This window comes from Carassius gibelio, chromosome B20 (assembly GCF_023724105.1).
Source record: "Carassius gibelio isolate Cgi1373 ecotype wild population from Czech Republic chromosome B20, carGib1.2-hapl.c, whole genome shotgun sequence".
NCBI lineage: Eukaryota > Metazoa > Chordata > Actinopteri > Cypriniformes > Cyprinidae > Carassius > Carassius gibelio.
Window position 1 is genome coordinate 18,406,084 of NC_068415.1, and position 27,966 is coordinate 18,434,049.

Genomic DNA, 27,966 nt, shown 5'->3' on the forward strand with positions numbered 1-27,966 from the left:
AGGTCATTTCTGGTTAATGATGTCACCAAATTTACAGATACAACGACGTAGCCTGTGTGAAAGGTGCTTTTTTGTTTAACGGTAAAGTCCCTCCAGTAATTGAATTACAATCAGAAATTGGCTTTAGTGTGATTATCAAATTTAATAAGACACCGAAACACTTTATCATGAGCTTCACTTCAAATAAACACAGTGCCAAGCTTCACTCTGAAATCTACATTGCACAGGCTATTATTACCCATATTAATATTTTAGATTTTAGTTATTAATGTGTTAATATAAATAATTCTATTTTAAAATAAAATAAATATATTAACAATAAAAATCATTACATTAATAATTACTTTTATAGTCATGTAGGAAGAGTGAAAAATGCAAGTTTTTTTTTATTTTTATCTGGCTACTGAAAAAAAAATGTTAGTGATTAAATGCAATTTTTCAATTGTTGTTGTTGTTATTAATATTGTTTTCCATGGAGATTCGTACTCCCTATATAATTATATTTTTCAGTTATTATTATTAATATAATTTTCTTTAATGGATATCCACACCTTTAAAAAAATCACCCTTGAATGATTGTTTCCAGATTGAGTTGTTCAAGTCATCTTGTGTTTAAGTAATCTTTTTCGTAACAAAATATATCAAAGGAAAACTATTTAGAGACATTTTAGGGTCTTAGATTTTGAGATAAAAAGTTACACAAAGCTACTTCAGTTAAAAAAAAAAAATTCATGGTCTGACCATGCAGGAGGCAGTTTCTGCATTGGTTTGTTTAATCTGACAGTGTTTTGGGTTCAGTGTTGTTGGGCGAGGCCTGTAAATCCTGCTCTCCTCTTACTGCTGCGGCACCAGTGCTGCCTCATTTTCACCTGAAACATTGATACACCTAATTTAACTCTCAGATGTCAAAATGTGAAGGTCTGGCGAGTGAGGATCTCTCCTGTGTCTTGGGTGGGAGGCAGTTAAGACTAGGAGCTTTGCATTATGCAGGTCAATTCTGAAGAAAATCACAGATATCTGCATAAATATCTGAAGCTGAGAGAACCGAGGTGTAAAACGACACTCAAGAAAACTTCTAGAGGAGCCGGTTGATTGGGTTATTAAATGTTTGATGACCTCGTCCCAACAGGAAGCTGTAATTTAGCTGGAACACACACAGGTGGTCTAGTGCGTCTAGCTCCATCGGGATGGATGAGACGATGAATTCATGCGTAAAGTACATGGTCACTTTATTTGAAGAAAATATTAAAACAGTAGCATGTACAATTTGGAATGAATGCAAACTGAAGAGTGGAGTGCAAACTCCAGCAGCAGAAGCGGTACAGGGGAGAATCGACTGAAACAGAGGACAGAAAAGTGAAGGCTCAGCCACACTCCTCCAAACACCCACAGCATCCCTCCATCATCTCCATACCGGTGCGAGACGGCCGTCCAGGAAAAGAAAGTCATTAAAACAAAACTAAACAATAGACAAAAAAAAAAAAAAACTCAAACAAAACTTAAATCATGCCAAACATTTTCTACTTTTTGTTGTTTTTGAATTTTTTTCTTATTTTTGATTTTTACGTTTTATCCCCCACGATACATGAAAGCCCCATTCCACCGGAAACTAGATTTTACAAGCATTCTTTCTACGTGTGGTTCCCTTTTAAATCACGAAACCCCGCAATACATCACTTCAGTGGACTCGGCACACTCTGATTGGCTGGAGAATGAGCTCCGGGCTCAAGCTGCATGCATGAAGAACAGAAAAAACGAGAGAACAAAAGGAGGATGGCCAGCCCAAACATTATCAAGAGCAGATGGAACTTAAGGAGTTCACCAAATGCTGTTTTTCTTCAGTTTGAAGGTAGTTACAGGTTATTTTTCCTCAAAATAACTGATGCTTTGGGGACAGGATCACTAACCATTTCATGCAGATATTTGACTTTTTCCATTATCTTCTGTGTGGACAGAAGGATACTTTATTTTAACATTCAATTATTTTTAAACAGAAACATTATGAATAAATAAACTTTTTTTTTTCAAGAATAAGTAAAACATTTGACTGATTTTTTCTTCTCTTCTAAGAGGGCACGGCAGGAGGAGGAGGTTTCACTTTGCGGTCATCATCTGTACAAATTCTGAGAGGAGAGATGGAGAGAAAATGAGATTAGGCAGTTGCTTTTGGCCGAATGCCGTGCTGTGCAGCCAGCTGCTAAATTGTTTGATGGTTTATTAATTTTTTAATCAAGAAGTGAAGGCAGAATTCGCACAGTAATTAGCGTCCCATTTCCAAACGACTTTCATATGAGTCTAATCAAGTAGTTCAATTTACAGCAAAACAAAAAGGGGCCCTTTACATGTGCCCTGTATAAATATGGTGCATTCTGGGAAATGTGAGCCATTTTTGATGCACATAACTTGTTGTTTTTTCAATAATAATACTTACTACATCATCTTTATGTGATATTTTTGTAGAAGTAATGGAGTTGAGTTACCAGATGGTACCTTTGAGATAAAAAGAAGACTAAATGGAAAAAAAGTGGGCACTGAAAAGTAAGCGGCTTACCTTCATAGTTGACCTGACCATCACCATCTATGTCGGCTTCTCTGATCATCTCATCAACCTCTTCATCTGTTAGCTTCTCGCCGAGGTTTGTCATGACGTGACGCAACTCTGCAGCACTGATGTAGCCATTACCATCCTGAAGAGAAAAACTGAATGTCAGCCACCAAAAGGGCGGGAAAATCTTGGCATCACTGCTGTGACTCAATTTTGTCTGTATTAAACAGCCAGGTGACAGTTACAGCTCAAACACACCTTGTCAAATACCCGAAAAGCCTCGCGTATCTCTTCCTCGCTGTCTGTGTCCTTCATTTTCCTGGCCATCATCGTCAAGAACTCTGGGAAATCTATGGTTCCATTTCCTGAGAAAATGGGAAGTGAGATTTTCTTTAAAACAAAAATATGGACAGAAACATTCACCTCAGATACTCTCAAATAAACCAATTCCACCTTAGATTCACAAAATAAATAAAAAAATTATGACTTTACATCTTACAGTTGCGACTTTATATCTTAAAATTGCTAAATAAATTACATTAAATGAACGTTTCTCATAAACGTGACAATTTATGACAATGTGGGGTTTTTTCCTAATAATTAGAACTTTAATTTTACTTTATATCAAACTTGAAACTATTCCTCATCTTTTTATTTTCAACTCTAAAGCAGAAAACGTATTCATATTTAAGCTAAAGGGCACATTTTACAAAATAGTGCAACTGGCGTGAGACCCCAAATCACATAAAAGCGCCAGTGGATATGTGAATAAAAACAAAGGAAGTTGATCCGCTGAAATGCAACTTAGCGGAAACTAAAGATTACGGTTTATAAAAAATTTCATACAGATATTTTTCTTACACAAATGCATCAACGTTTGTAGTTTGCGTCATTAAATGCATTGAACTAGCTAGTTCAACCAAAAATTTAAATTATTTCTTTAATAACCTCATGTCGTTCCAATAACGTAGGACATTCGTTCATCTTAGGAACAAAATTTAAGATATTTTTGATGCATTCTGTGAGCTTTCTGACCCTCCATAGACAGCAAGGATCCTAACACGATCAAGACTACGAAACCTAGCAAGGACATCATTCAAATAGTCCATGTGACATCAGTGGTTCAACTGTAATTTTACAAAGCTACGAGAATTTTTGTGCGCGCAAAGAAAACAAAAAATGACTTTATTCAATAATTTGTCTCCTCCCCGTCACCCTGTAAAACCATTTTGAAGAGTATCCACTATGCTTGTTTATGTTTTGATCTGAACATAAAAAATATATGGTGACATGGAACTGTTGAATAAAGTTTTTTTTTTCTTTCTGCACAAGTTTTCTCGTAGCTTCTTAAAATTACAGTTGAACCACTGATGTCACATGGACTATTTTAACGGTGTACTTACTACGTTTCTGAGTCTTGATCGTGTTAATGATCGTGTTCTTGATCTTGATCAGGGTCATTTGCCAGGGAAGCTCTACTAAAGTTAACAGCAATCATCCCCAGGACCCTCAGTTTACCAATGAGCCATCAAAGGGAAGAGGTGGGGATTCACTAAGAGAGATCATGTGACTCACTCTGCATTAGCAGGGGATGACAGTCCTCGAGGGACAGCGATGAGCCGAGTGGGTGACTGTGATATAAGATACACGGCTAGATCCCTACAGCTGGCACAGACTAACCACAGCTGACCATAAAAAAACTAAACCATGTTTAACGTTCGCAGAGGTCAGAAAAAGGTCAAGCGTGCGGTAATAAAGACCAGGCTGGATTACCAACTGGATGTGTGGAGCCACTGGTCTAGGATTAGCCAGCATAAAAGGGACACTGAGCTTTGACTCTGGGTTGAAAGCTACAGTCCTATAGGTTGGAGCAGATGGTGATTTAATGGTGTGTGGTGTAATATAGTAAGACAACCTGAGAGTAAAACTATTAAATGAACAACGAGCCACATTCCTTGCATGGTAGATAAAAATGCAAGACCTTTGACCTCTAAAGGATGTTGAGTCATATTAGCCCAGTCTTTCACAAGTACCTAAGGGAAACACAATTCATTACTTGAAAGGACCACTCAGCAACACACAATTGCGCTGAAATCAGCCATTTCCAGGTCACTTCCAGTGTCAATTCTCAAAATAAGTTCTTCCCCGGTGTCCCGGCAACTGAGTTCGATAAGTGTGTGGGAATGAGATGACGAATGCAAAGAGTGGGTTATGCAATTACTTTTATTTTCCACTACTCGCATTATTGCCGTCTGACCTAGATCACGTCACGGTAGGCTGCATCCCATAGGCTTATCGATTCGCTGATCGAAGAAAACCGCCAGAACGGCTCGCAACCTGACAGGCTTCAGGAGTCTAGCGGCCTCCTGATCCTCCCACACCATCTCGGCTTGTAGCACGGCTGTCTTGTCTGTCTGAGGCGTCTGTGACAGGAGACCGATTGGAGAGTTTTCTGGTGTCACTCTTTGCTGAGAGAGTGCTGAGCGAGTGGATCGTCGCACCATTGGATGCTGTTTTATCACAGCAACGAGTGGATGAGATTAAATGGTCTCACACACAGGCTGTACTTACTCCAATGACAGGCGTGTGGATAAAAAAAAAACCTGAAAGCTCATCTTTTCAACACCTAAATTAAAGGTGAAGGGTGTAATTTTTCACAAAACTTGCTTTGCCAGTTTAATATTCTGAGACAAGTGGTTAAATAACAAAGAAACATTGTGGATAAGGAAAATTTTTATAGTTTTACAAACAGAATTTAAAACAGATCATGACTTTGAAAAACATTTTCAAGAAAACTTTTAGTCTAATGACTCTAATCTACATTTCATGAAATGTCACATGGTGTAACCAAGTAACAAGTTCTCCTTTTATTTCCAAATGTTATTATTATTATAAAAAAATATATATTTTTTAAAACCTTTATGTAAAATTCTCTCACATACCATAAATTATTAATTCATACATAAAAAGTTTTGGTGGTGTCGCACTGCATGACGTACAATTTTTCAACATAAACCAAATTATGTGAAGATTGATAGACTTTGACATATAGTCATGAAGGTCTGCAGATGTCCTCTCTATGTGTCATCTACTCTATATGTTTTTATTTTGCTAGAGAGAGAGAGAGAGAGAGAGAGAAAGAGAGACTGGGCAATTTGACCTAAAATCAAAACCTAGATTACGGGCTTACTTTTTTTTTTGGCAGTTCTTTAAAGGACTGTAGTGTAAAAATACCCCACTATTAAAGTTTCCCTATTATGCTATTTTTAAGGTTGCTAATATTGTTTAAAACAGATTTAATTTTACCCATTTCTAAATGATGCATAAACGACATATGCAAAGCAATTCAAAGAATCAGTCTCCCCCCCCTTTTCCGTGAGCCCCTCACTGCTGTGATTGGTCAGATGGCGCACTCCTTTGTGATTGGTCCAGAGCCATAGAGAGATCTCGCAACAGCTCTGGCAATTCTGGCAATTGGTGTTTCAGAAATGAACCACCAATTGCCATGAAAGAATGACAGCCCTGGAGACTTGTCGATACACAGAAATGATGGTATAGATTGTAGCTTACCAACTCGAGCCGAAGACTGATGATGAAACAGTTGAAGTGGTTGATTGACAAGAGACTGATTCACAAGCATGACTGGAGCAGGACATTTCTCAGTGGTAAGTGTCAAGTGTTGACAAGTTCATAGTAATTATGAGATGTGATCAAACAACTCTCACAGAGTAGGATACATCGTCTTCTCGACATAATGTTAAGCACACAGAAATTTGGGCAGGCAAGTTGGCGACATAAAACGTGGACAGACATTATGCAAATGTGTTACTTCGTGACGTAGAGCCGTAACAGAATAAGAATTTAATGACTGGCTGTTCACACAGCACATGTCTTTGTGCCTAAAACCGTACGATGCACCGTACGAACGCTTTCCCCGCCTCCAGGTCTTCTGATTGGTCCACTGTTGTTAAACTGACATTAATGAGCGTTGCTGCGTGTAAAAGTTCAGATTCTTTTAACGCGCCACTCACGTGCGAAAAATAGCAAAGCACGAAAGCGCAATGGTCGTACACGTATTAATTATGGTGACCATATGCCCTCTTTTCCCTGGACATGTCCTCTTTGTGGACCAAACAAAATGCATCTAGTCGCTATTTCTAAATCGGTCATTGTGCTTACTTTGGGGGCTTCTTTAAAGCACCTGATTTGTACCCAAAATAGGATGGACTGGCAATTATTGAACGCTATAAACTTGTGCAGAAAATCCACATATGCATTACAGAAGTACCGCTGATGATGTTCCATGAAATCCCTATGAATAAAGACGTCGCTATCACTGTAACTTAATAAACAAGATATAATGAGATGAAATGTAAGGACAATGAACACTCGCCTGCGACATTATATGGTTTATCTGTTTTCTTCATAATGATATGATAGTTGCATCATCCTGAGATTTTTTAATAAATCAAGAGTTCAGTGAGTCACTTGACCCAATTATAAATAATCCATTCGTAGACTGATTTCCTGAACAAACATTCTCTGCTTGTCTGAGAAATCTGACACAACAAACACCAACACTGGTTCAACCCACAGTATGAGTTTGTGAAGAGTGTCCTTTACGAAATTTTGTTGAAACTTCGAAAGAGGCCAGTGATCAATTTCTTTCAGCTGTGATTTATTGTTACTTTCAAAGGCACTCACCATCAGCGTCCACCTCATTGATCATGTCCTGCAGCTCTGCCTCCGTGGGGTTCTGCCCCAGCGACCGCATCACTGTGCCCAGCTCTTTGGTCGTGATGGTGCCGTCTCCATCCTTGTCAAATAAGGAGAACGCCTCCTTGAACTCTGAAATAAGAAAAGGGCGGTAGCTGTATTGAGTGTCTGCTTCAAAATACACAAATCAAAGTGATCTGATTACATGCGTGCCCTCTCACCTGCAATCTGCTCCTCTGTTAACTGGTCGGCCTAGAAATCAAAAAGAAAAGAAATGCTGGTTACTAATTAGAGACATGTCTGTTTTAGTATTTAAAAAGAAGAGTCGGATCATTTGGATCAAATGAATAACACACTGATAATGTGACACTTGTAGCATGAAGTATACTCTTAAAAAGGTTGTTTATTGGCATCAGTGGTTCCATTGAGAACTTTTAAGAACTATGGAACCTTTCCATTAAGATTCTTTAAAGTGGAAAAGGCAAAAAGGCTTCACACTAAGAAAAAACGGTTCTTTTTAGGAACCGGTCGCTGAAAGGTTCTATGGCATCACAGCCATTGAAGGTTTTCTAAACCACCTTTAGTTCCCCAAAGAACATTTCAGTGAGCAGTACTAAAAAGAACCATTTTTTCTTATTGTGAAAAGCATTTTAAGAACTTTTTCCACTTTTAAAGAAACGTCTGTGCATCTGAAAGGTTCTACACTCTTACAAATAAAGGTTCCAACAGGGGTTTTTGCAGCGATGACATAATAAAAACATTTTTGGTTACTCAAAAAACCTTTCAGTGAACGGTTATTAAAAGAACCTTTTTTCCTTTTTCAGAATATAAAGAACCATTTATGCATCGGTACCATCAATGCCAATTAAAAAAAACTGTTTTTAAGAGTAAACATTTTGTGTTTAAACTTCATGTGACATCCAAACAAAAATGCTTTAGTCCACACAGTGGCATCAGGTTACAGGACACTGACCGACAACCCAGGCCTTTGGTTAACAGCGAGGAGAGAAAAGCTTATTGTATGAGTCTCAAGAGCTTGCTAAAGTGGATGAGAGGAAAACAAATAACCCACATAATGAAGGGAGGAGTGGGGCTAATGGGCCAAAGACAGAGGAACACGCCACCATCACTTCAATCACACTAATTAATTATTCTACTTCCTTTCTGCATTAAGCAGCCATACTCACATGAGATGACATATAACATGCAGCTTAAGAGCCTTTCTGATGCACTGGATCCAATAGTCACTGGCAGATATAATGAAGAAAGAGCACTGGTTTGTTGGACAAGAGGGTCTTCCTGCTGCCAGCTGTACGGCTCATTTCATTCCTCATTCATGCCCATGTGCCCAGAGCCCACATGAAAAAAGCTGATCCGGGGGGATGGGGCGCTGCAGAGGAACAGACGCAGCTGCTCTGGGACTCCCTGACATCCAGCGGAAGACCGTCTGAATCACTTCTCTTGTAAAATGGCCAATGAATGGAAACTAGTGGTTGAAGGTCGATAAAAATATCACAAACACACACATTTAAGAAGGTGCTCTGAGACCCAACGATTCCCGAAACGTTCAACAGTATGCTGCTTTTCTTAAACCTGTTCATCATAAATCAGACCTACAGTTAATAGGCCAGGAGTGGAACTGACAGTATTTTCTAGCAGTTTCCAATGAGGTTGTCTTGAAGATCTTTGACAACTGAACTGTTTGTCATATAATGATATATCGCCCAGGCCAATATTCTGCAGATATCTGTTGTGTCATAGCTATGTGCTAATTTCCCTTCCAAACCACAATTCACACTTCATCTTCAAACATTTCTCAGTTTGTCAAAATTGTGTACCTATACATGGATAACTGTACACAGTATATATACACAATTTTAATTTCGATACTAAATTTAAATATTACATACCCACATAATATAGTGGCTACTACACATTTTTCAGAATTGTTAGTTGATGTCAAAAAAAATTCTTTATTTTCATACCTATACATACCAAATTAGACACATATTTTTTTTTTTTTTTTACTATTTACATTTACATTTTCATACACTTTTGTCAGTTTATGTCAAACATTGTTGTCTGTGAATTTCGCAGATTTACAATTGCATTAAATATCATACACACACCATTCAGTGTCAATTAAACTGCATTTTTCATAATGTTCAGTTTGTCAAAGATGTTCTGCAATTTTTACACATATACATATATTTATAACTTCATAAACTGTTCTCATAGTTGTAAAACTAATAATTAAACAACTTCAGCATCAAACTAATGATTACTGCACCTCTAATGGCAACATATTGAGCATTTACAGACAATCTGACCACAAAATCAAGAAGTACACCAATCGGAGTTGAACTTAATCTGTTCCTCCTCTATTTTCCATCACACATCTGTCTACTAAAGGATCCCTACAACTCCACAGGCTACAGAAACTACAGGACCGAATCAATCCAGCTGCACTGACTGTGCAGAGACACTACTGTCACCCATCTGTGTTGAGAAGCGCCGTTCTACCGCTTATTAAAATGTTCAGGCAAATGAATGTAGGTCAGTATACACACTACAGCATAATCCTCCAGAGTCCCAACACAGGGGAACATTACACCATAACTTCACCCAGGACAGCTGGCTCCTACCAGATGCTGTTCCTCACTATTAAAATACACACAAACCACCGCCAGTGAACCAAACTCATATCTACTGCCAGTCCAGAAACATCCAACCATTGCACAGAGTTCAATCTTTCACAGTTTAGAAGACTCACTTCGATTTTCCTTGGAGAAGAAATGAAAAATGGACACAATTGACACAACTGTTGACATACGGTGCAAGTATAAGGCCATCAAATAAACACCAACAGCACAGCTCAGATAACATCTCTGATCTTGTAAGAATTTAATGAGAAACTTTAGGATTTAGGCATGTAAAAAAAGAAAGACTTCATGTTCAATTCAATGATTTTTGCCATTTCTGTGTAATTCATTGTGAAATTTACCAGCAATTTCAAAAGAGTGAAAATTGTTTCAACAACATTTTTTGTGTCTAGACAAGACACGCGAGTAAATAAAGCTTAAGAGAAACAACTGAGATATTGAGGATACATAAATAGAGATTTCTGGTTCCTGCAGGGAAGCTAAAAAAAACCCTCCAACAGTTTTCGGTTTACTTGGATGGATCACACACACGAAATGGCGAAGACCTCTCAGATTCAACAAACAAAAAAAAAACAGACGAGTCGACAGACGTTTCACAAAGACACACCTTTTATTTGCATAAGTGACTACAGACAAAATACAGGAAACTGGGCGCCTATTACCATAAGCCTACACCCTTTCAGTCCACGCAACATTGTGGTTTGGTTAAAATACAACTGCCTGTCATTAGAAAGGCCTTTAAATGTGTGTGAAGTGGTTTTAGATGGGAAACACTGGCCCTGCTGGTGTGATATTCAGTCTTTGGAGGGGGTTTAAAGGGAGGTAGATGATGCAACAGACGCTGGCAGAGCCACATCCTCTACATCCTCATCTCAGACACATCTACAATCATCTCCTTCATGTCCCATCCATCATATTTGACGGATATTAGCATAAACATCCTTATCTTTCCAGCCTACTGACCCTCTACACCCCAGATATTGGCATGAGCCGTCTGTCTAATTACAATATCACAAGTACAGGTTTCAGTCTGATGTCATGTTGATCTAAATTATTATTTTTTTAATCATACAGTAAGACATAAAGAGAAAACAACAACATATGGGATGTATTGCACATCATTTGATGTGTGTAACCCGTATGTAAGATAAAGGATGTTAGTATTGCGCAGTTGTAGATTCAGGGTTCACTCTTGACTGTTGCATCACTGAATTAAAGCAGGTAACTAAATAAATAAAGCGTTTTTCTTTTTTTTAAATATGCGTATGGTTGAATATATTATCTCGATAAGTTAACGTAACTTTCCATCTCCAAACTGTAACGCTTATACCAAAATCATATTTCTAAGTAAACTAGGCTAATTTGATGCGAACGGACTTGTTGAGATTCCGTCTGGCAGATTAATGCGTTAATAGTATATGAAATAAATGATTACATACCATGTTTGTAGGGAATTAAGCGTGATAATCTCCAGACTCAGCTGAACGCAGGTCTCTCCGGGGTGAGCGTGCACTGGAGCGGCTGTCTCTGGCTGTGCACTCGGCGAGGAGCGCACGTGTATTCATCCGCCGCTCACTTCCTGACTCAGCGCGTGCGGAGCGTCCCTCGGCCAATCAGACGCGTCGTTAGAGCGCAGGCAGACCGAAGCACAACGATGCAGTAAACAGTGGGTATGTCTTCCTGAAATATTTCAGCATTAAGGTGATGGATTAATACAAGTCTGGGCCAAATAATACATCTTTGCATAATATTAGCATGTCCCGGGCCCTGGTTTAAAGAGTGTGAATAACTGTTGATGAATTGCCACTCAATCAAACGGATCGACTTATTGTTCATTTAGTGATTTTTGTGTTATAGATGAATTAATTATGCATTGTCCAGTCTGAGACACCTAATAATTAATGCAGTCTATTTATATACATCATCTTATAACCCAGAAGAGGAACAGTCATTTCCCCACTGAAGAAAATAATAATAATAATAATATATTTAATGCTGCTCCATGTTTAAGGATATGAATAACTAATGTTGATTTTATTTTACTCACTTAATCGCTCATTTTGTTCAGTTAATTGCCAGAGATTCAGTAATTATCCAGGAGAGGTCTGTTGCACCTCATGAATGACACACAAAAAAGCCAGAGCTAATTTAGGGCCTATGTTTATGTTTGTGTGAATTAGAATAATATTCTGTGGTTTGGAGCCTCATATGTTAAATCCAGAACAAGTTAGTCAATGCCATTGTTAGATAATTGTTAAATTAACACTACTTCTGCTTTTATGTAGAACAGGCTCTTCATGAACTGTGTGTGGCACTAGTTTCTCCGGCGGAAGGATACGCGTGGATTTCCCTCCGCTTGAGATTTCACGGCGTCGGTTTGTCACGGAGCAGCTGATTGGTTGACGCGGACCTGCAATATTATACACAATGTTAAGGGGGGCATTATTGGCCGCCCTGGACCTGCAATGCACCAGGCAATGGTATATAATAGAAATCCCATCAAGGTGCTCACGGTAAAACGTAAAGTCATTGAATTATACTATGTTAGTATTGGGCTACATTTACTTGTATTGTACCACACTGCAGTACATTTTCTATAAAGAAAAGAGGAAGTGCATCAGGTTTTACACACAGAGAATGTTCAGCACTTTCTATTGGCTAATATATAAACCATGAACAAATCACCTGCCAGCCACCCCTCAACATTTTTGTTGTTAATAATATATTATATACTTTCTATAATTGCACACACACATAATTTAATAATTACATTTTATATTTAATTTATATATGATGTCTTATATAGTATGAAACAATTCTTAAAATAAAATAATTCAATTATTTAAATATTTGAATCCTACTTTCTGTCTCTATATGTATTGTTTTTATTTATATTTTATCTTTAATACAAGTAACTATGTGCTACACAGTAACTTCATCACTACAACCCACCCCCGTTATTTAATTAAGCAAGTGTTTGTTTACAGCAATGAAACATTAGTTAAGATCTTATTTGATCAAAATTGTCCATGGTCTAATATGACCCTTTGTGTCCTTAAGTGTGGAAGACCACAGATGGATCAGCTTCTTGAATCGTACACCGAGTTATTTTACTAACCTGTATAATGTGTCTTATATGAGGCCTGTCATGAAGAAGCTTCGCCTCAGTGACACTGTCAAATGGTCTGCATGCAGCTTTCGTTCTACGTGAGCTAGCCTGTGATTGCTGAATGTGCATTGATGTGCATGCACTGACTGATTTAAGGAGAGTGCAGCACGGATCCTGTGAAGGGCCGCAGACTGACAGCTTTCTGCTGACTGCAGACTTTCATTAGTTGCTCTTTTACATCAAGGAATGCCCCCGCTTCGTGCTGCTCTGCAGAGGTCAATGAAGAACTCTTACTTTGGAATAGGACTTAAAGGAAGAAAACATTCTTCTTGGTGGATGTTAAACATTTTATGAACAATAGCACTTTTAATAATGTAATAATCTATAATAATATTTCACAATAATGTATTCAAACTAAGGTAAACAAGCTTTATGGATACAGCATATTATGTGATGAGGTTGTTTTAAATAATTAAGGGAAACTGGGAGCTGAGTTTGAGATGAGGACAATCTAAAATCGCTGCATTAATTATGCCAATCTCTGCAGAGTCAAGCAGGAGCGAGAAGACTGGCCGCACACCGCTGCTCCTCTAGTTTAGTAATTAGCAGGGAAATTAATCATTGCTCTCTCTGAGGACACACTTTCTCTCCAGGCGCTGTGACTTTTTGATTAAAATAATTCAATTCAGTAAAACTGGTTTTTAGTACAATTCCTTGAAATTGAAATCTAAGAACATAAAAATTCATTAAAAGAAATATTATATATATATAGTTAAACACAAAAAAAAGAATTTTTTTACTGATTATATATACATATATAAATATATATATAAACATATCTATATTACTCTCAAAAGTTTAGAAATATTTAAAATTTGTAGAAGTTTAAAATTTTTAAAAATGTTTTTGAAAGACCTTTCTTCTCACCAAAGCTGCAAAAAAAATACTCAAACACACACACACAAAATGTAATATTGTAAAATAGTATTACAATAACTTCAGTCTTTGGTGATTCTAATAATCTGCTGATTTGGTGCTCAAGAAACATTTCTTATTATCATCAATATTGAAAACATTGTGGAAATTGTGAATATATGCTACAATTTAAAAGTTCGGATTAAGTAAGTTTAATACTTTATAAAAAAAATTATTGAACAAGGACAAGTTAAATTGATCAAAAGTAACTACAACAGATTTCTAGTTCAAATCAATTCTGCTCTTTTGAACCTCTTTTAAACTTTTTATTCATCAAAATTCATGGGGAAAAAAAAAATTCACGAAAATATTAAGCAGCAGAAACGGTTTTCAACACTGATAAAAAGAACCATTATTAACAACCGAGCACCAATGATAACTGATATTAATTAAGCAGCAAATCAGCATATTAGAATGATTTCTGAAGGATCATGTGACACTGAAGTTGAGTTATGATGCTGAAAATACAGAAGTGCATCTCAGCAATAATGACATTTTAAAACATATTAAGATACAAAAACATTTATTTTAACATTCCATCAATATTTCCCAATATTACCGTTTTACCGTATTTTGGATTTTATTTTATTTTTTAAATATATCACTTTCTGAGTGCTGTAAAAAAGAAAAAAACAATTAAATACCTCTGATCCAGCCGTAGAATTCTGATCACAACAACAACAAACTAATCGGCAGACAAAAACATGCGTACATTTAAGCCAAATGCTCTGCGCTTACATATAAAGACAGAAATGAAAAGTGGAGATTAGAGATAGAGGCCTTCAGGGGAGCCCTCCTGCTTCTTATACAAAACATTTTCTTTAGACTTCTTGAAGTCCTCGTTGGTGACCTTCATCCTGCGCTCTCTGAGGGCCATGAGACCTGCTTCTGTACAGATGGCCTGAAGAGACAGGAAGTCAAGAGTTAAGATATACATGAACGATTCTCCTGCATTCTGAAAATTACAGAAAAACAATACCAAAATCAACACAAGAGGGCAGCAGAGATTTTCTGCAACACTTTCAATTGAACCGAATCAGTTAGCATACCTTAATATCAGCTCCTGAAAGGTCATCTTTAGCCAGGATGAGCTCATCCAAGACCACGTCCTCGGCCACAGTCATTCTGCTGGTATGGATCTGGAAGATCCTTCTCTTGGTTTTCTCATCTGGTAATGGGAACTCAATCTTACGGTCGATGCGACCTGCCGAGAGAAAATGCCTTGAGGGTTCATCTAAAATGCAGGTAACCTCTGAACTTCATAGCACGAGTCTGCAGTAGTATCTTACCCGGTCTAATAAGAGCAGGGTCAAGGGTCTCTATTCTGTTGGTAGCCATCACAACCTTCACATCTCCACGCGAATCAAAGCCATCCAGCTGGTTAAGGAGCTCCAACATGGTTCTCTGGATTTCCCGTTCACCTCCTGAGTTTGAGTCATATCTGCAAAGAGGTAATCAGGGTAGATGACTAAAGAAATAGTTCACTCAAAACTGAAAACCTGCTCAAAGTTTACTCAGGCCATCAAAGAGTTTTTTTCTTCATCGGAACCGATTTTGGAGAAATTTAGCATCCCGTCTCTTGATCACCAATGTGAATGGGTGCCGTGAGAATAAGAGTCCAAACAGCTGATAAAAACATCACAATAATCCAAAACACGAGTAAACTTTCACTTCTAACCAAAAAATTGAGAATCTGGAAAAATGCTTCCTCTAGTAAAACGGTTTTCATTTGCAAATGGTGCTTTATCTGTGCATATTTCTCTCCTGATTCAGACAGCCCTTGTAATTCAACCAGAAGCAATGGTTTGAAGTCTTAATGATGGATTGATTTCTTTCAAACATGCATCTTTTGGCCACACAAGATGTTTCCTCCTGGACTGGACTGAAGTGACGTGGATTATTTTGTGATGTTTTTATCAACTCATTCTGACGGCACCCATTCACTGCAGATCCATTAGTGACTGATTTCTGTTTTGATAAAGTAAAACTCATCTAGATCTTGGATGGCCTAAGGATGTATAAATGTTTTGGTGAAATATCCCTTTAAAAACCAAAAACGCTTTGCTCTACCTCTTAGTTCCAATGGCGTCAATCTCGTCGATGAAGACGATAGAAGGAGCATGTTCCTCTGCCACCCTGAAGAGCTCACGTACTAGTTTAGGGCCATCGCCCAGATACTTCTGAATCAGCTCTGACCCAACGACCCGCAAAAACGTTGCAGACGTCTGATTGGCCACTGCCTTGGCAAGGAGGGTTTTACCTAACATCCAGAGAAATTATATGATAGATCAGGGTTTGTGATTTCACCCTTGTGAATTGTTTGGTAAAGAAATGATCTTGGCTCACCTGTTCCAGGGGGGCCGTAGAGAATGACCCCTTTGGGGGGCTTGATCCCCATTTCCTCATAATACTCTGGATGGGTCAGAGGTAGCTCCACGGACTCCTAGAAGTTAAAACAGATTCATTTTTCCCTGATTGTTTTCAAAATTACACAATTAAAAACTCAGCTCCGATCATTTTTGACAGACAAAACTGAAAAGATTTTATCTTGCCTTAATTTCTTGTATCTGACCATCCAGTCCACCGATATCAGCGTATGTCTCTTGTGGAGCCTTTTCTACCTTCATGACGGTAACAAGAGGGTCTGTGTCGTCCATCAAAACTCCTATGACTGCATGGACCTATAAACAACAAGTTATTTGATCACTTAATAGTCAAATCTACAACTGTTCAGGATCCAGATGTAGCCTTCATTAGAGCAGCATTCAAATACAAAAGGTTGAAGATAGAATATATATTTAAAGGCATAGGCCACCCAAAAAGACACTTAATGGTATGTTTTTTGTTTGTTGTTGTCTCATACTTTTAGATACACTGTTGTTTGTAAATGCTACTCCTTATTAAAGCTTTAATACAGCATGGCAGCCGCATGTTTAACACTTTTTCTGAAGGCGGGGTTTATGAGGGTTTGTGATGTCACAAACCCGGGAAGTAACTCGTTGTAGTCCCTATGAGCCATTTATGTAGGCATTAAATTGCTTTAATTTTAAAAGACGAGATCTCCATTTGCATTGAACTTTCAACGTCATAACTTATATTATTTACAGATATTATTTATGCTCACACAGCATTATTACACACTAACGTTAAAAAAGGGAAATCGCAAACAACAACCCCTTTAAAAACATCTTAATTTTCATTTTTGAGTGAGCTATACCTTTACGTTTGACAAATTCATCCCATTTCCATTCAATCCTGACTGGTTTGGGGGATTTTGTACCTTGTGGTTGAGTAAAACAGAGCAGCCGGGCTCCAGCAGATCTTTGTCGACAAATGACAGGATGCTAACATAGTGCTCCGAGCCCACAGATGTGGAGACGATGGCATGATTGTCATCAATGATCTCTTCCAGGCTCCCCACAGACATAGGAGTTCCCCTCAGGTCATCGACTTTTGACCTCTCCTCCTAATAAAAGCAAAAAAACATAACCATCAGCACAGACAAACAAACAAAAAGGATGACAAGAGAGAAGATGGATGGATGGTGCACCTCCTGTTTCTCCTCCAGAGGTTTCATCTGCTCCTGGTTCCTGATGAACTCCTCTTCCATCAGCAGGTAATCTTTAATTCTCTCCTGCTTCAGGAGCTTCAGCCTACACTGCGTGTAAGGGGTGACTAAATGAACAGAGAATCTAACATTAACTCAAAATCTGATGTAAAACACAGTGGAGTTCAAACGTTTCTTCTTGTACCTGAAGGCAGTTTGCTAGCGGCATCAGGGCCCTTGGACTTCCTCTTCCTCTTGCCCACTCTGGTTGGAATGGGTGGCTCATATTTCTTTTTCTTGTCCTGTTTTGAAGACAGACTAAATCAATAAATAAAAGACAAACCTCTGGCTGATGCCGTTTTAAAATACCAGGTATTTTTGGTCACCTTGTCATCTTTCTTTCCACCTCCTGGTCCGTGTCCTCCGCTTTGACTCTGGCCCTGTGTTGAGAAAGAGCCATGTCTAATGTTCATATACAGTGATATATATATACTATAGACTAATATTTTAATTATAGCCTTAAATAAATAAATACAAACAAATAAATATTACATTAGAATGTAAACGCAGATGTATAACAAAAATCTTAAGATGACATTAAAAGGATAAGATCTCATACATATATATATATATATATATATATATATATATATATATATATATATATATATATATATATATTCACGTTTTGTCTCGTTTTTCGTTGTATGCGGGTTAGAAAAGTGATTTAACGCTCTTAAAACCAGCGAATCCTTCAAATGAAATTACTTGTGTTGTTAATCTTACATCGATGTATTAAACACGGGTATTAAGAGACGCCGTTCACACGGCATTCACATATCATATTTGAAACGACAGAATAAACGTAGAGCAATGGAAACAAATTAAACGCCGAGTCTGTGAATAAACTGCTGGCTCACTCACCATTTCCACCGCCGCTGGTCGCTGACAATAAACGTCACTACGGATAGACTAACGGGACAAAGGACGGGAAATACAGAAACGCGTTTTTGTGATTTGTGATTCTGGCCAAAAATAAATAAATAAATAAAATTTGTGATTCTGGCCCAACTCTGTAATTTCTCTTCAGCTAAACGTTTAATTAAATATATTAATTTCGTCAGCTTCTGGACACGTATGAGCTGCAGTGGACCATAGTGTCCAATTAAATTTGTCGATGAAAGTGTATTTGTCATAATCTTGTGAAGGTAGGCCTGAATAAGAGTGCATTTACTGCCATTTCCAGTTTAATCACTTTTAATATGTTCTTATATATAATCTAAAATATTATATTACTTAGTTATATATCATTATAAGTGATATTTTTCACTATAAATATAACACAATAACGTATTCAGTGTTGTTTTGGTATGACTGATATATACTATTGAAGTACTTTGTATTACTTTATAGTATTAGTATACGATTTATTTTATATATTATTTTGTAGTAATTTATAATACTATTACACTTCTTTTTATATTTTTTTATTAGATTATGTTCAATTATTTATATTGTAACTTGAATTTACATAGTTGTATTAATTTTTACACACACATATATATACACGCTGCCGTTCAAAAGTTTGCTATCATTGATGTTTTTTTAAAGAAGTTTCTTATGCTCATCAAGGATGTATCTATTTTAACAAAAATACAGAAAAATGTTTTATTTTGAAACATTATTACGATTTAAAATACGTTTTCTATTTGAATATACTTTAAAATATATTTTATTCCTGTGAATAAATGCTGTTCTTTTTAACTTTTTATTCATCAAAGTATCACAGGTTACAAATATATATATAAACATGATTTGGCTGATAGGAACTGTGTGTTTTTGGTTCATAGACATGTGAACTTCGATGGTTTCTTTGTCATGTATGATTGCAGGTTTTGTTATTTACTGAATGTAGGCAATGGGCTATTTTCATCACCCTCTTTTTCATTTCACACTGTTTTGTCTGATTGCCTCCGTGCTGTTTCGGCAGGTTCTCAGGGGGTTGTCACACAACCAGCCCTGGAGAACCAGAAACAAAGACTCTTCACAGCACCAGCCAAATCATCTCACCCATGGAGCTGGTATTCACCGCTATCGGCCTTTTACCATCGGAGGGATCCTCCTCACACAGAGATATAGTTTCTATAGCAACCTCCTAACATCATGACAGAGTGGAGCTCTGGTAATTTGATCTGAAGACGCTCTTTTCCATCTTTACGTCTGAGTGCTGGCTAAGTGGAAAAAACCATTAGATTTATAAGTGTTTCATGTTGGACCAGCCACATACACACTCACAAAAAAAAAAAAAAAGACCTTAATTCAGGTCTATTTATTTATTTTGTCACAAACTGTTCTTTAATGGTGTTATTTGATATGTCCTTTCGCAGTACATGTATCTGCAAATCAAGTACAGCATGATACATCTTAGCAGTGCAATGAGGAAGACACAAAGTTCAAGATATCATTGCCTTAATGAATTAAGACATTATTCATGCAGATGAAGTTGCGTAGAAAAGTTCCCATGCAGGATCTCAGTATAACTGATGCAATCCAAGCAAATGATTCATTTCTCAATCTACCAGTGCGTTAATGTCACACTTCCCCGTAAGATAGGAATATATTATCATCCTGTGACAGTGCTGAAATATGCAAGAAAACTAGTAATAAATTACCTCTGTTTGTTTGCAAATGAATGCACTATAAGTTTACAAAGCCTCAATTAGAGAGATTAGTGTGAAATATGATAAACACAGCACAGCAGCTCAAATGTGCAAGGTCCAAATCAGCAGCAATACATTATTATTATTATAATTTTTATTATTAATAGAGTCTCATTCACTTACCATGCAAACATTCTCACTCAAAAATCATGATTAATAGACTTACAGTGGCCTCAAAACAATCTGGACTGTATCAAAAATACAGTCATACTGTGAAATATATTATACAATTTAAAATAATGCTGTTCTTTTTCACTTTTTTATTCACCAAGGAATCAAAGAATGGTCCAAAATATATGGAGCAGCACAACAGTTTCAAAACTGGTGATAAATCAGCATATTATAATGATTTCTGAAAGATCATGTGACACTCAAGACTGGAGTGATGGCTGATGAGAATTCAGCACTGCATCACAAAAATAAATTGTATTTTATAGTATATTAAAATAGGAAACAAATGTTAGGAATTGCAATAATTTGTTTTCACAATATTACTACTTTCTCTGTATTTTTGATCAAATAAATACAGCATTGATGAGCAGAAGAATCTCCCTTAAAAAAAAAAAATCTTACTGATCCCAAATTTTTGAATGGCAGTGTATATTAAATATTTTAATATCTTTATAGATATATGTCTTAGATATTTAATAGCACAAGCATATAAGTCATCAAGATACTTTTTACTTTTGTGTTTTCTATTTTCATGTAAATTTTAGTAACTGTGTTGTGTATTTTTAATAGTTATTGATTTGTTATGTCTGTATTAGTGCTGTCAAACAATTAATCACATCCTAAATAAGTCTTTGTTTACATTATATATGTATGTGTATATTTATTATGTGTTTTTATTAATTATATTTATATTATTATGTAAGAATATAAATGTAGAAACATAAATATTTCCTAAATATATACTGTATGTATGTGTGTTTATATATATATATATATATATATATATATATATATATATATATATATATATATATATATATATATATATATATATATATATATATATATATATATATAAACACACATACATACAGTATATATTTAGGAAATATTTATGTTTCTACATTTATATTCTTACATAATAATATAAATATAATTAATATATAAACATAACATATTTTCTTAAATATACATGCATGTGTTAGTATTTATATATACACATAATAAATATTGTACACAGTACACAGACATGTAAACAAAGACTTTTATTTTGGATGTGATTGATTGTTTGATAGCGCTAGTTAGTATAGATTTAATTAATTATATTACAATTTTCAAATTGTATACATTGTAATTTTATTTCAGTTTATTCATCAAATACAACTACATGAAAATGAAAAATGTTGAAAAGTACATTTTCGAGATAAAATTTTATTTTCCATGAATGTTTTTTTTTTCAACTACAGTAAACCTGGTAGACACTTGTTATGAATCCACCGTACATTTTCCAAGCTAACCTTGTCTGTGCACGTCCAGAAGAACATTTGTACACACAACTATTAGTGAACGAGACTCAAAGGATGAGAGTTATGGTATTTGCTTGTCTTTGTTGTGATAACACTTTGCTGTGGAGGACGTCTGGTTATTTCACATTTCTAAACGCTGGATTCATCAGTCTACACTTGTCTCTGCCAGTCGGTTGTTCATGATTCCCAGCGCTCCGACCCCTCCGGAGAACTCATTGTGACGTGAGCTGCTCCCTAACGGGCGAGGATAACCGTTGGCCATCTCTGACAGCTGCTTCTGCATGATGGCCAGATTAACTTTATTAGCGGCCAGAAAGTCCTTCATGGAGATCATCTCTCCAGACATCCGCCGTCCATCCGCCTCGCTGTCATTGACTCCGTCAGTCTCGATGGAGTTGTCCCGTCTGGTCCTCATGTGGCCGGGGACGACCACGTTCCTCCGCGGATGGCGGTTCCCTCGACCCGGGCAGCGACAGGGTGTCTCCAGCCTCCGCAAGAGCCAGTTGAGAACTTGCTTGATCACGATGGAGATGACGTTGAACAGCGAGTAGATGCAGCACACCCCTGTGAGGATGAAAAGGAAGTTGCCCACCCTGTAGGCCGCTTGAGCTTTGTACATCTCCCGCTGGTTGCTCACCATATCCCCAAAACCAATGGTGCTGAAAGCCACGAAACAGAAATAGAGGGCGTCCAGGTAGTCCCAACCCTCGGCTGCTGAGTACATAGCGGAGGCGCAGCAGGAGACCACGATGGCAGCGACTCCTAAGATGAGCATGACGCAGTACACGGAGGGTTTCCATCCGGCCAAGCTGTCTGTGCGCCGCTCTCTGCTGACGGTGGAGGGACGCTGGCAGCTCTGAGGCGGGCCGGCTTTTCGGCGTTCTCTGCACTCGTGGCAGGACTTCAAAACGAATGCGATCACTGTGATGACTCGTTCCAGGAAGAGGTTAAAGAACAAAATTGTGGCAGCACAGCCAATGAGACCGTAAAAGATCAAGAATATCTTCCCAGCAATAGTGACGGGTGTCGTCATCCCAAAACCTGTGGCACACAGAGAAACACAATCAGGGTGTGCTTTATAATGGGAAGATGTTTTACACATTCTACAGCAAAAATATACAATACAGGCTGCAAGAACACATTCTTTACTGTCATAATATATTTAAGTGTCATTATATATATATAGTTCTGTCAAACGATTAATCGCGATTAATCGCATACAAAATAAAGGTTTGCTAACATAATATATGTGTGTGTTCTGTGTATATTTATTAAGTATATTTAAATACACACAAGTATTATATATTTAAAAAATATTTTAATGTTTATACATTTCTATAATTATAATAACATAATTTATATTATAAATAAATATATTTTATATATAAACAACATTATATATATGCATGTGTGTATATATATATATATATACATATATATATATATATATATATATATATATACACACATGCATGTTTGTGTATTTATATATACATAAATATAAACAGTACACATACATATGTTATGTGAACAAAAACTTTAGTTTGTGTGCATATAATCATGACTAATTGTTTGACAGCATATGTGTGTGTGTGTGTGCTCGTTTTTGTGTCATATCAGGACACATCTCTGTATAATGACATGGGTATGACACAGGTATTACAAGGAGAGGGTGACTTATGAGGACATAACCCAGCCTGCCTACCTTGTTCAGGCAAAATCAGATTTTCTTTATAGTTACTCAAAATATTAGATATAATTGTTATATTTAATATCATTTCATTATATAGATTTGATATTTTTGATAATTTTACACTTTCACTTTTTTTGTTATTATATATATATATATATATATATATATATATATATATATATATATATATATATATATATATATATATATATATATTTTAGAATCTACTATATTTTGTGTTTTTCACTAAAATGTTATCAACCTACCTTCCTTAATCTGTCAAAATCAGAATTCTTTTTTTTTTGCTTATATTTGACTGAAATCTGTTTTTTCTTTCTTTCTTTTTTTGTACAAAAAGAACAAAACAACAACAACAAAAAAAAAACTGAAATCCACGAGCTTGATCAAAACCAATCATAACAGATTTTTTTAAAACTAATTTCTGTTAATGCTTCTCAGTCTGAACGCTTAGATCTGATTTAATGTTTGTTTTTTTAGTGTTATTACATCAGGATGACATTAAGACATTTCATATTCCACCCTTTCTTTTTTATGCTTTTATCTCTGGCAAATGTGTTCAGATTTGGAAAATGTTCTCAACACTGTAAAATCCAGTAGTTTCCCTTACTTAGATTTAATTTCTTATCTTTACTTAGTTGTTATACTTACTAGGTTTTATTAAGTTTCAGCTACTTTCAAGGCAAATAAAACAATTTACTTACCGTTTTGAGTGACACTTAAAATATTCAAGTAGCCACTAAGGAACCAATGACATTAATAAACCAGTGAGAGGCAGCAGTGCACTAATATGTTGCTAATTGCCGTTTTTTTTTTTTTTTTTTTTTTTTTTTAGCTCACCATTATAGTGATTAGCGTTCCCTTTGGTTGCGCACTTGAAACTTCATTTAATTTCCTCTCTATTAATGGAGAAATGCGTCATGAAATCAGAGTTATTTGATTTCAAAGAAAAGTAATAAATAGGTTTTTATAAAATGACCTATTTTTTAATTAAAGCATTTTTTTGTATGTGTTTAATAATAACCTTTTTGAGATTTTATTTGTCATAAATACCTTGATTTGCTCTTTATATAATCCTTAAATAGTGAGTGGTAATAAGTTGAAGTCACACACAGACCTAAACATTCATCATGTGAATCTCAACAATGGTAACAATTAAATTGAATGTATTTTAATTAATTGTAACAATAGCCATTTTATTTGCTCTTTTTGTTGTGCTACTGCTGACACAAGACAGCAAATAAAATTGGCAAATAAAAACAACAACTTTAAAACAAAGCAACTGCATAATTTATTGTGCGCAATGCATTCTGGGAGTCAGTGAGTAGCTATACTAAGTCATGAGTTAACCTAAATGAAAGGATCAAGTACCACCTACAGTTCTTTTTTAGTTACTAGAACTCTTGTGTAAGTTAACTATACTAACTAAGCATTTGTCAGTACAAAATTCTATTCCTATTTCACTTTACTTAGTTTTTTCAAGGCAAGCAGTTTGCATGATTTTTTTAAGTAAGCCCAACTTATTAGATTTTACTGTGAATAAAACATAATTAATGCAAAACATCATTGCTAAAATCTCACATGTTGAACCTAAAAAAAAAATGTGTTTAGAAATAATCAGATCTGGCACCCCCCTAACTTCCAATCAGTCTCAAAAATCTGATTTGAGGGAAAAAAATTATAATAATAATTAGCAACAGTGTGTTTTGCCAGAGTAATTCCATATAAGTTGATTGTCTGATATAATCTACAGATGTCAGAAGGTCATGTTTGATGTAGATCATATGAGTTGCCTCTACACATAATAAACATCAAGCGCTGCAGACCTTTAGGATCAGCACATGCAGCTGTCGTGGCATGTCGTACTGCTACAGCAAGCTGGGTTAGGACTAATTAGAAACTGAGCTCTAATTGTCCTTTAACGAGCAGCATGCGCTCCAAATCCCACGTGAACCCTGGGCTCCAATCACCTCCTCCATTCAGACAACCCCACTTTCCCTTCTTCACAAACCACTAGAAGCAGGTTGTCAATGGTGACGGCAGCCCTACCATGGCTTTTTCTGGTATTATCAATTTTACCGATTTCACATGCTCAGTTTATTTTGGTTAAGATTTCACTGAAGGTAAATTCTGAAAGCATACAATTCACTGTCACATTTCTGAAGATCTTTTGCCTCTAAAATTAGGTGCATGAGATAAACTGACCCAATTGAGACAAAACACTAAGAGAAATCACATCACTGATAACTGTCTGTTCATATTGATTGCATGAACTGTCTGTCTTCTTGAATCTATATAGCAGGAGAGGGTAACAGAGTAAATATTAATAAGGCTAAATATGCTCCCCCTGCTCTGCATGTTTCCGTGAAAGCATCTAATTTTCACGCACGAACTGCCAGATGACAGACTGCATGGAAATAAGATCTAATGCATTCAGTTTTCTCATTAGCTCTTTTGCAAACACAAATCTGACACATGCTGAGAATGAATAAAACTTGGTTTATGGAGATACTAATTATCATGGGTTCATATTAAAAGGGTTTCACTTCACAAAAGAGCAAGCAGAAAATGTCATCTGTGAGTTTGCATTAGTGCTGAATGAATACATGAATAAATAGTTGATGTGGTTTAATTGATGGAAATGGAATTATTTTAGATTTACCTCTTTAATATTTTAAAAGGTTTTCACTAATGTTTAGGTTTAATCTCCTGCATTCTCACAAACGTGTTCTCTCTCTCTCTCTCTCTCTCTCTCTCTCAATATGTGCCTACACACCACCATATTCAACAATAATGTTTCAGGTGAATGTTTACAATAGCATGCACTTCTGTGGCTAAACAAAGAAGACACGTGATGGATTTTCAGCTCCATCTATTGAGCTGTCAAGACAGTCTGACAGAAAATCTTTGGGACCTGTTTTGAGACAAATGACAGTATTATGCACGTAACCCAGATACAGTAATTTATTAATTTATTGTGTTTTACAGGACCTACTGAAAATGAGGGAAATTTGCGGTTAAGTTGATATAATCATAATTACGAAATAAAGATTAAGATTATTAGACACAGTTATAAAACTCATGCGATGTTTAACTTACAGATGAAACGCAGAAATGGAATCTGATTTAGATATTTTATATAGGTATAGCCTGATTTTACAAATGTCGATGACAAAAAAATATATTTTGAAGTTGTTTAGATAATGGATTTTTTATATATATATAAAGAAAAGGAAATGAATTCGTCTGAACAGATCATATCAGAGACAGATTATGTACAAACAAATTTAACCTACGTAACGTTTTCTCCCATATCTCAAAAATTAATTTAAAATCAATTAAAGAGTTAATTAAAATTGTTGATATCGGTAGCTAGCTCACATTAGTGCCACTGAAAGTAAATTATATCGTTATGAATGCGAGGTAAAACAGGCTACCTGTTGCGCGTTACTTTACTTTACTTCCGCTGACTGAATACTGTAAAAGCCTGTAGATTTAAAAGCTTCTGAAATGTTGCCTATTTGACCTAAATAGAAGACCGCTGCAGTTCGATTTAGAAGGTTATATTCAACTCACCGATAGTTGAAACCACAGTTCCGACGAAATAAAAAGCTCCCGCGAAATCCCACCTGGGTCTGGTGGCGTCCACGCGGATTCCCGCCACATTGGCCTCCTCGTAGTTCCTCAGGAAGTTCTTCAGCTCGTCCGGACTCAGGTTGTGCTTGTGGGTGAACTGCTCGATCCTCTGAGCCCATCGCTCCTTGGCGAGCTTCTCCTTCGGATGCTCGAGCGCCGAAAACACCGCCGCGCCACACAACAGGTAGATGATGATCAGCAGAGCCAGCATGAGAAATCTGGCGTTATCTTCATTTAGAGAAGCGATGCTGGAGCAGCAGCATCCAGCCCGACAAGCCATTGTTATTTGACAGGAATATTAGAGACACACATGAACCACCACATCCCAGTTCATCATGGATCATTCATTCTTCTCTCCAGAGCTCTGGATATGCCACAGATCTCAGTCTCAGAAGCCGTGTTGTGCTCCAGGTGTCCCGTTTGTGGCGGATCATGATGTTTTTGATCTGGAGCGCAGCGGTGGATTGTGTGACCCCAACCTCTCCAGAAGCGCGCGTGGATCAGATTGAGCTCAGTGCGTCAGATCAGATCAGATCACAGCTCTTACAGCTGCACACATACGACTCGGTGTCTAGCTGAAGATGTGCGAGAGATGACACATAAGAGAAATCTTTAGTTCAAAACGCGTGTAACAAGTTGTTAAGAATGCATGCATGTATTAAAGTTAATTGCAAACATGACAAATGTTGATTTATTTGTTGTTAAAATGTCAAGTGGTGTAACCATCAGTTAAAAATGACATCATTATATCACAGTCATTATTTCCCAATTTTTTAAAATAAATGCTCACCAAGAATGCTTTTATATGATCGGAAATACAGTATTATAATATTGTGCAATGTTAATAAAATCTAAAATAACTGTTT

At 36.5% G+C, this 27,966-nt stretch overlaps 3 protein-coding genes across 3 annotated transcripts; all 3 read right to left on the reverse strand.

The window, feature by feature from the left end:
* Window positions 1–1,212: 1,212 nt before the first annotated feature.
* Window positions 1,213–11,498, reverse strand: calm1b (calmodulin 1b). The gene is made up of 6 exons (XM_052586751.1): window positions 11,364–11,498; window positions 7,483–7,513; window positions 7,250–7,393; window positions 2,804–2,910; window positions 2,552–2,687; window positions 1,213–2,123 (listed from the first exon to the last, which is right to left on the reverse strand). The coding sequence occupies exons 1-6, from the start codon at window positions 11,364–11,366 to the stop codon at window positions 2,095–2,097; spliced, it is 450 nt and encodes a 149-aa protein (XP_052442711.1). The 5' UTR covers window positions 11,367–11,498; the 3' UTR covers window positions 1,213–2,094.
* Window positions 11,499–14,514: 3,016 nt separating this feature from the next.
* On the reverse strand, window positions 14,515–18,560 carry LOC127984529 (26S proteasome regulatory subunit 4-like). Its single transcript, XM_052587230.1, has 11 exons — window positions 18,480–18,560; window positions 17,942–17,995; window positions 17,761–17,857; window positions 17,559–17,683; window positions 17,289–17,474; window positions 16,561–16,689; window positions 16,355–16,451; window positions 16,079–16,268; window positions 15,298–15,449; window positions 15,058–15,212; window positions 14,515–14,909 (listed from the first exon to the last, which is right to left on the reverse strand). Exons 1-11 carry the CDS (start codon window positions 18,480–18,482, stop codon window positions 14,775–14,777), a joined length of 1,323 nt encoding a protein of 440 aa, XP_052443190.1. The 5' UTR covers window positions 18,483–18,560; the 3' UTR covers window positions 14,515–14,774.
* A 2,917-nt stretch (window positions 18,561–21,477) lies between these two features.
* LOC127984456 (potassium channel subfamily K member 13-like) lies at window positions 21,478–27,743 on the reverse strand. The gene is made up of 2 exons (XM_052587100.1): window positions 27,041–27,743; window positions 21,478–22,794 (listed from the first exon to the last, which is right to left on the reverse strand). The coding sequence occupies exons 1-2, from the start codon at window positions 27,378–27,380 to the stop codon at window positions 21,899–21,901; spliced, it is 1,236 nt and encodes a 411-aa protein (XP_052443060.1). The 5' UTR covers window positions 27,381–27,743; the 3' UTR covers window positions 21,478–21,898.
* Between the last annotated feature and the right edge of the window lie 223 nt (window positions 27,744–27,966).

Coding starts and splice junctions, on each gene's coding strand:
- LOC127984456 (XM_052587100.1), bottom strand. CDS start 27,380: ATGGCTTGTCGGGCTGGATGCTGCTGCTCCAGCATCGCTTCTCTAAAT. Junction 22,795..27,040: donor AACTGTGGTTTCAACTATCG/GTGAGTTGAATA, acceptor TGTGTGCCACAG/GTTTTGGGATGACGACACCC.
- LOC127984529 (XM_052587230.1), bottom strand. Junction 16,690..17,288: donor CTGTTTTACTCAACCACAAG/GTACAAAATCCC, acceptor TGTTGTTTATAG/GTCCATGCAGTCATAGGAGT. Junction 15,213..15,297: donor CCCTGCTCTTATTAGACCGG/GTAAGATACTAC, acceptor TTCTCTCGGCAG/GTCGCATCGACCGTAAGATT.
- calm1b (XM_052586751.1), bottom strand. Junction 7,394..7,482: donor AACAGAGGAGCAGATTGCAG/GTGAGAGGGCAC, acceptor TTCTTATTTCAG/AGTTCAAGGAGGCGTTCTCC. Junction 2,911..7,249: donor CAATGAGGTGGACGCTGATG/GTGAGTGCCTTT, acceptor CCATTTTCTCAG/GAAATGGAACCATAGATTTC.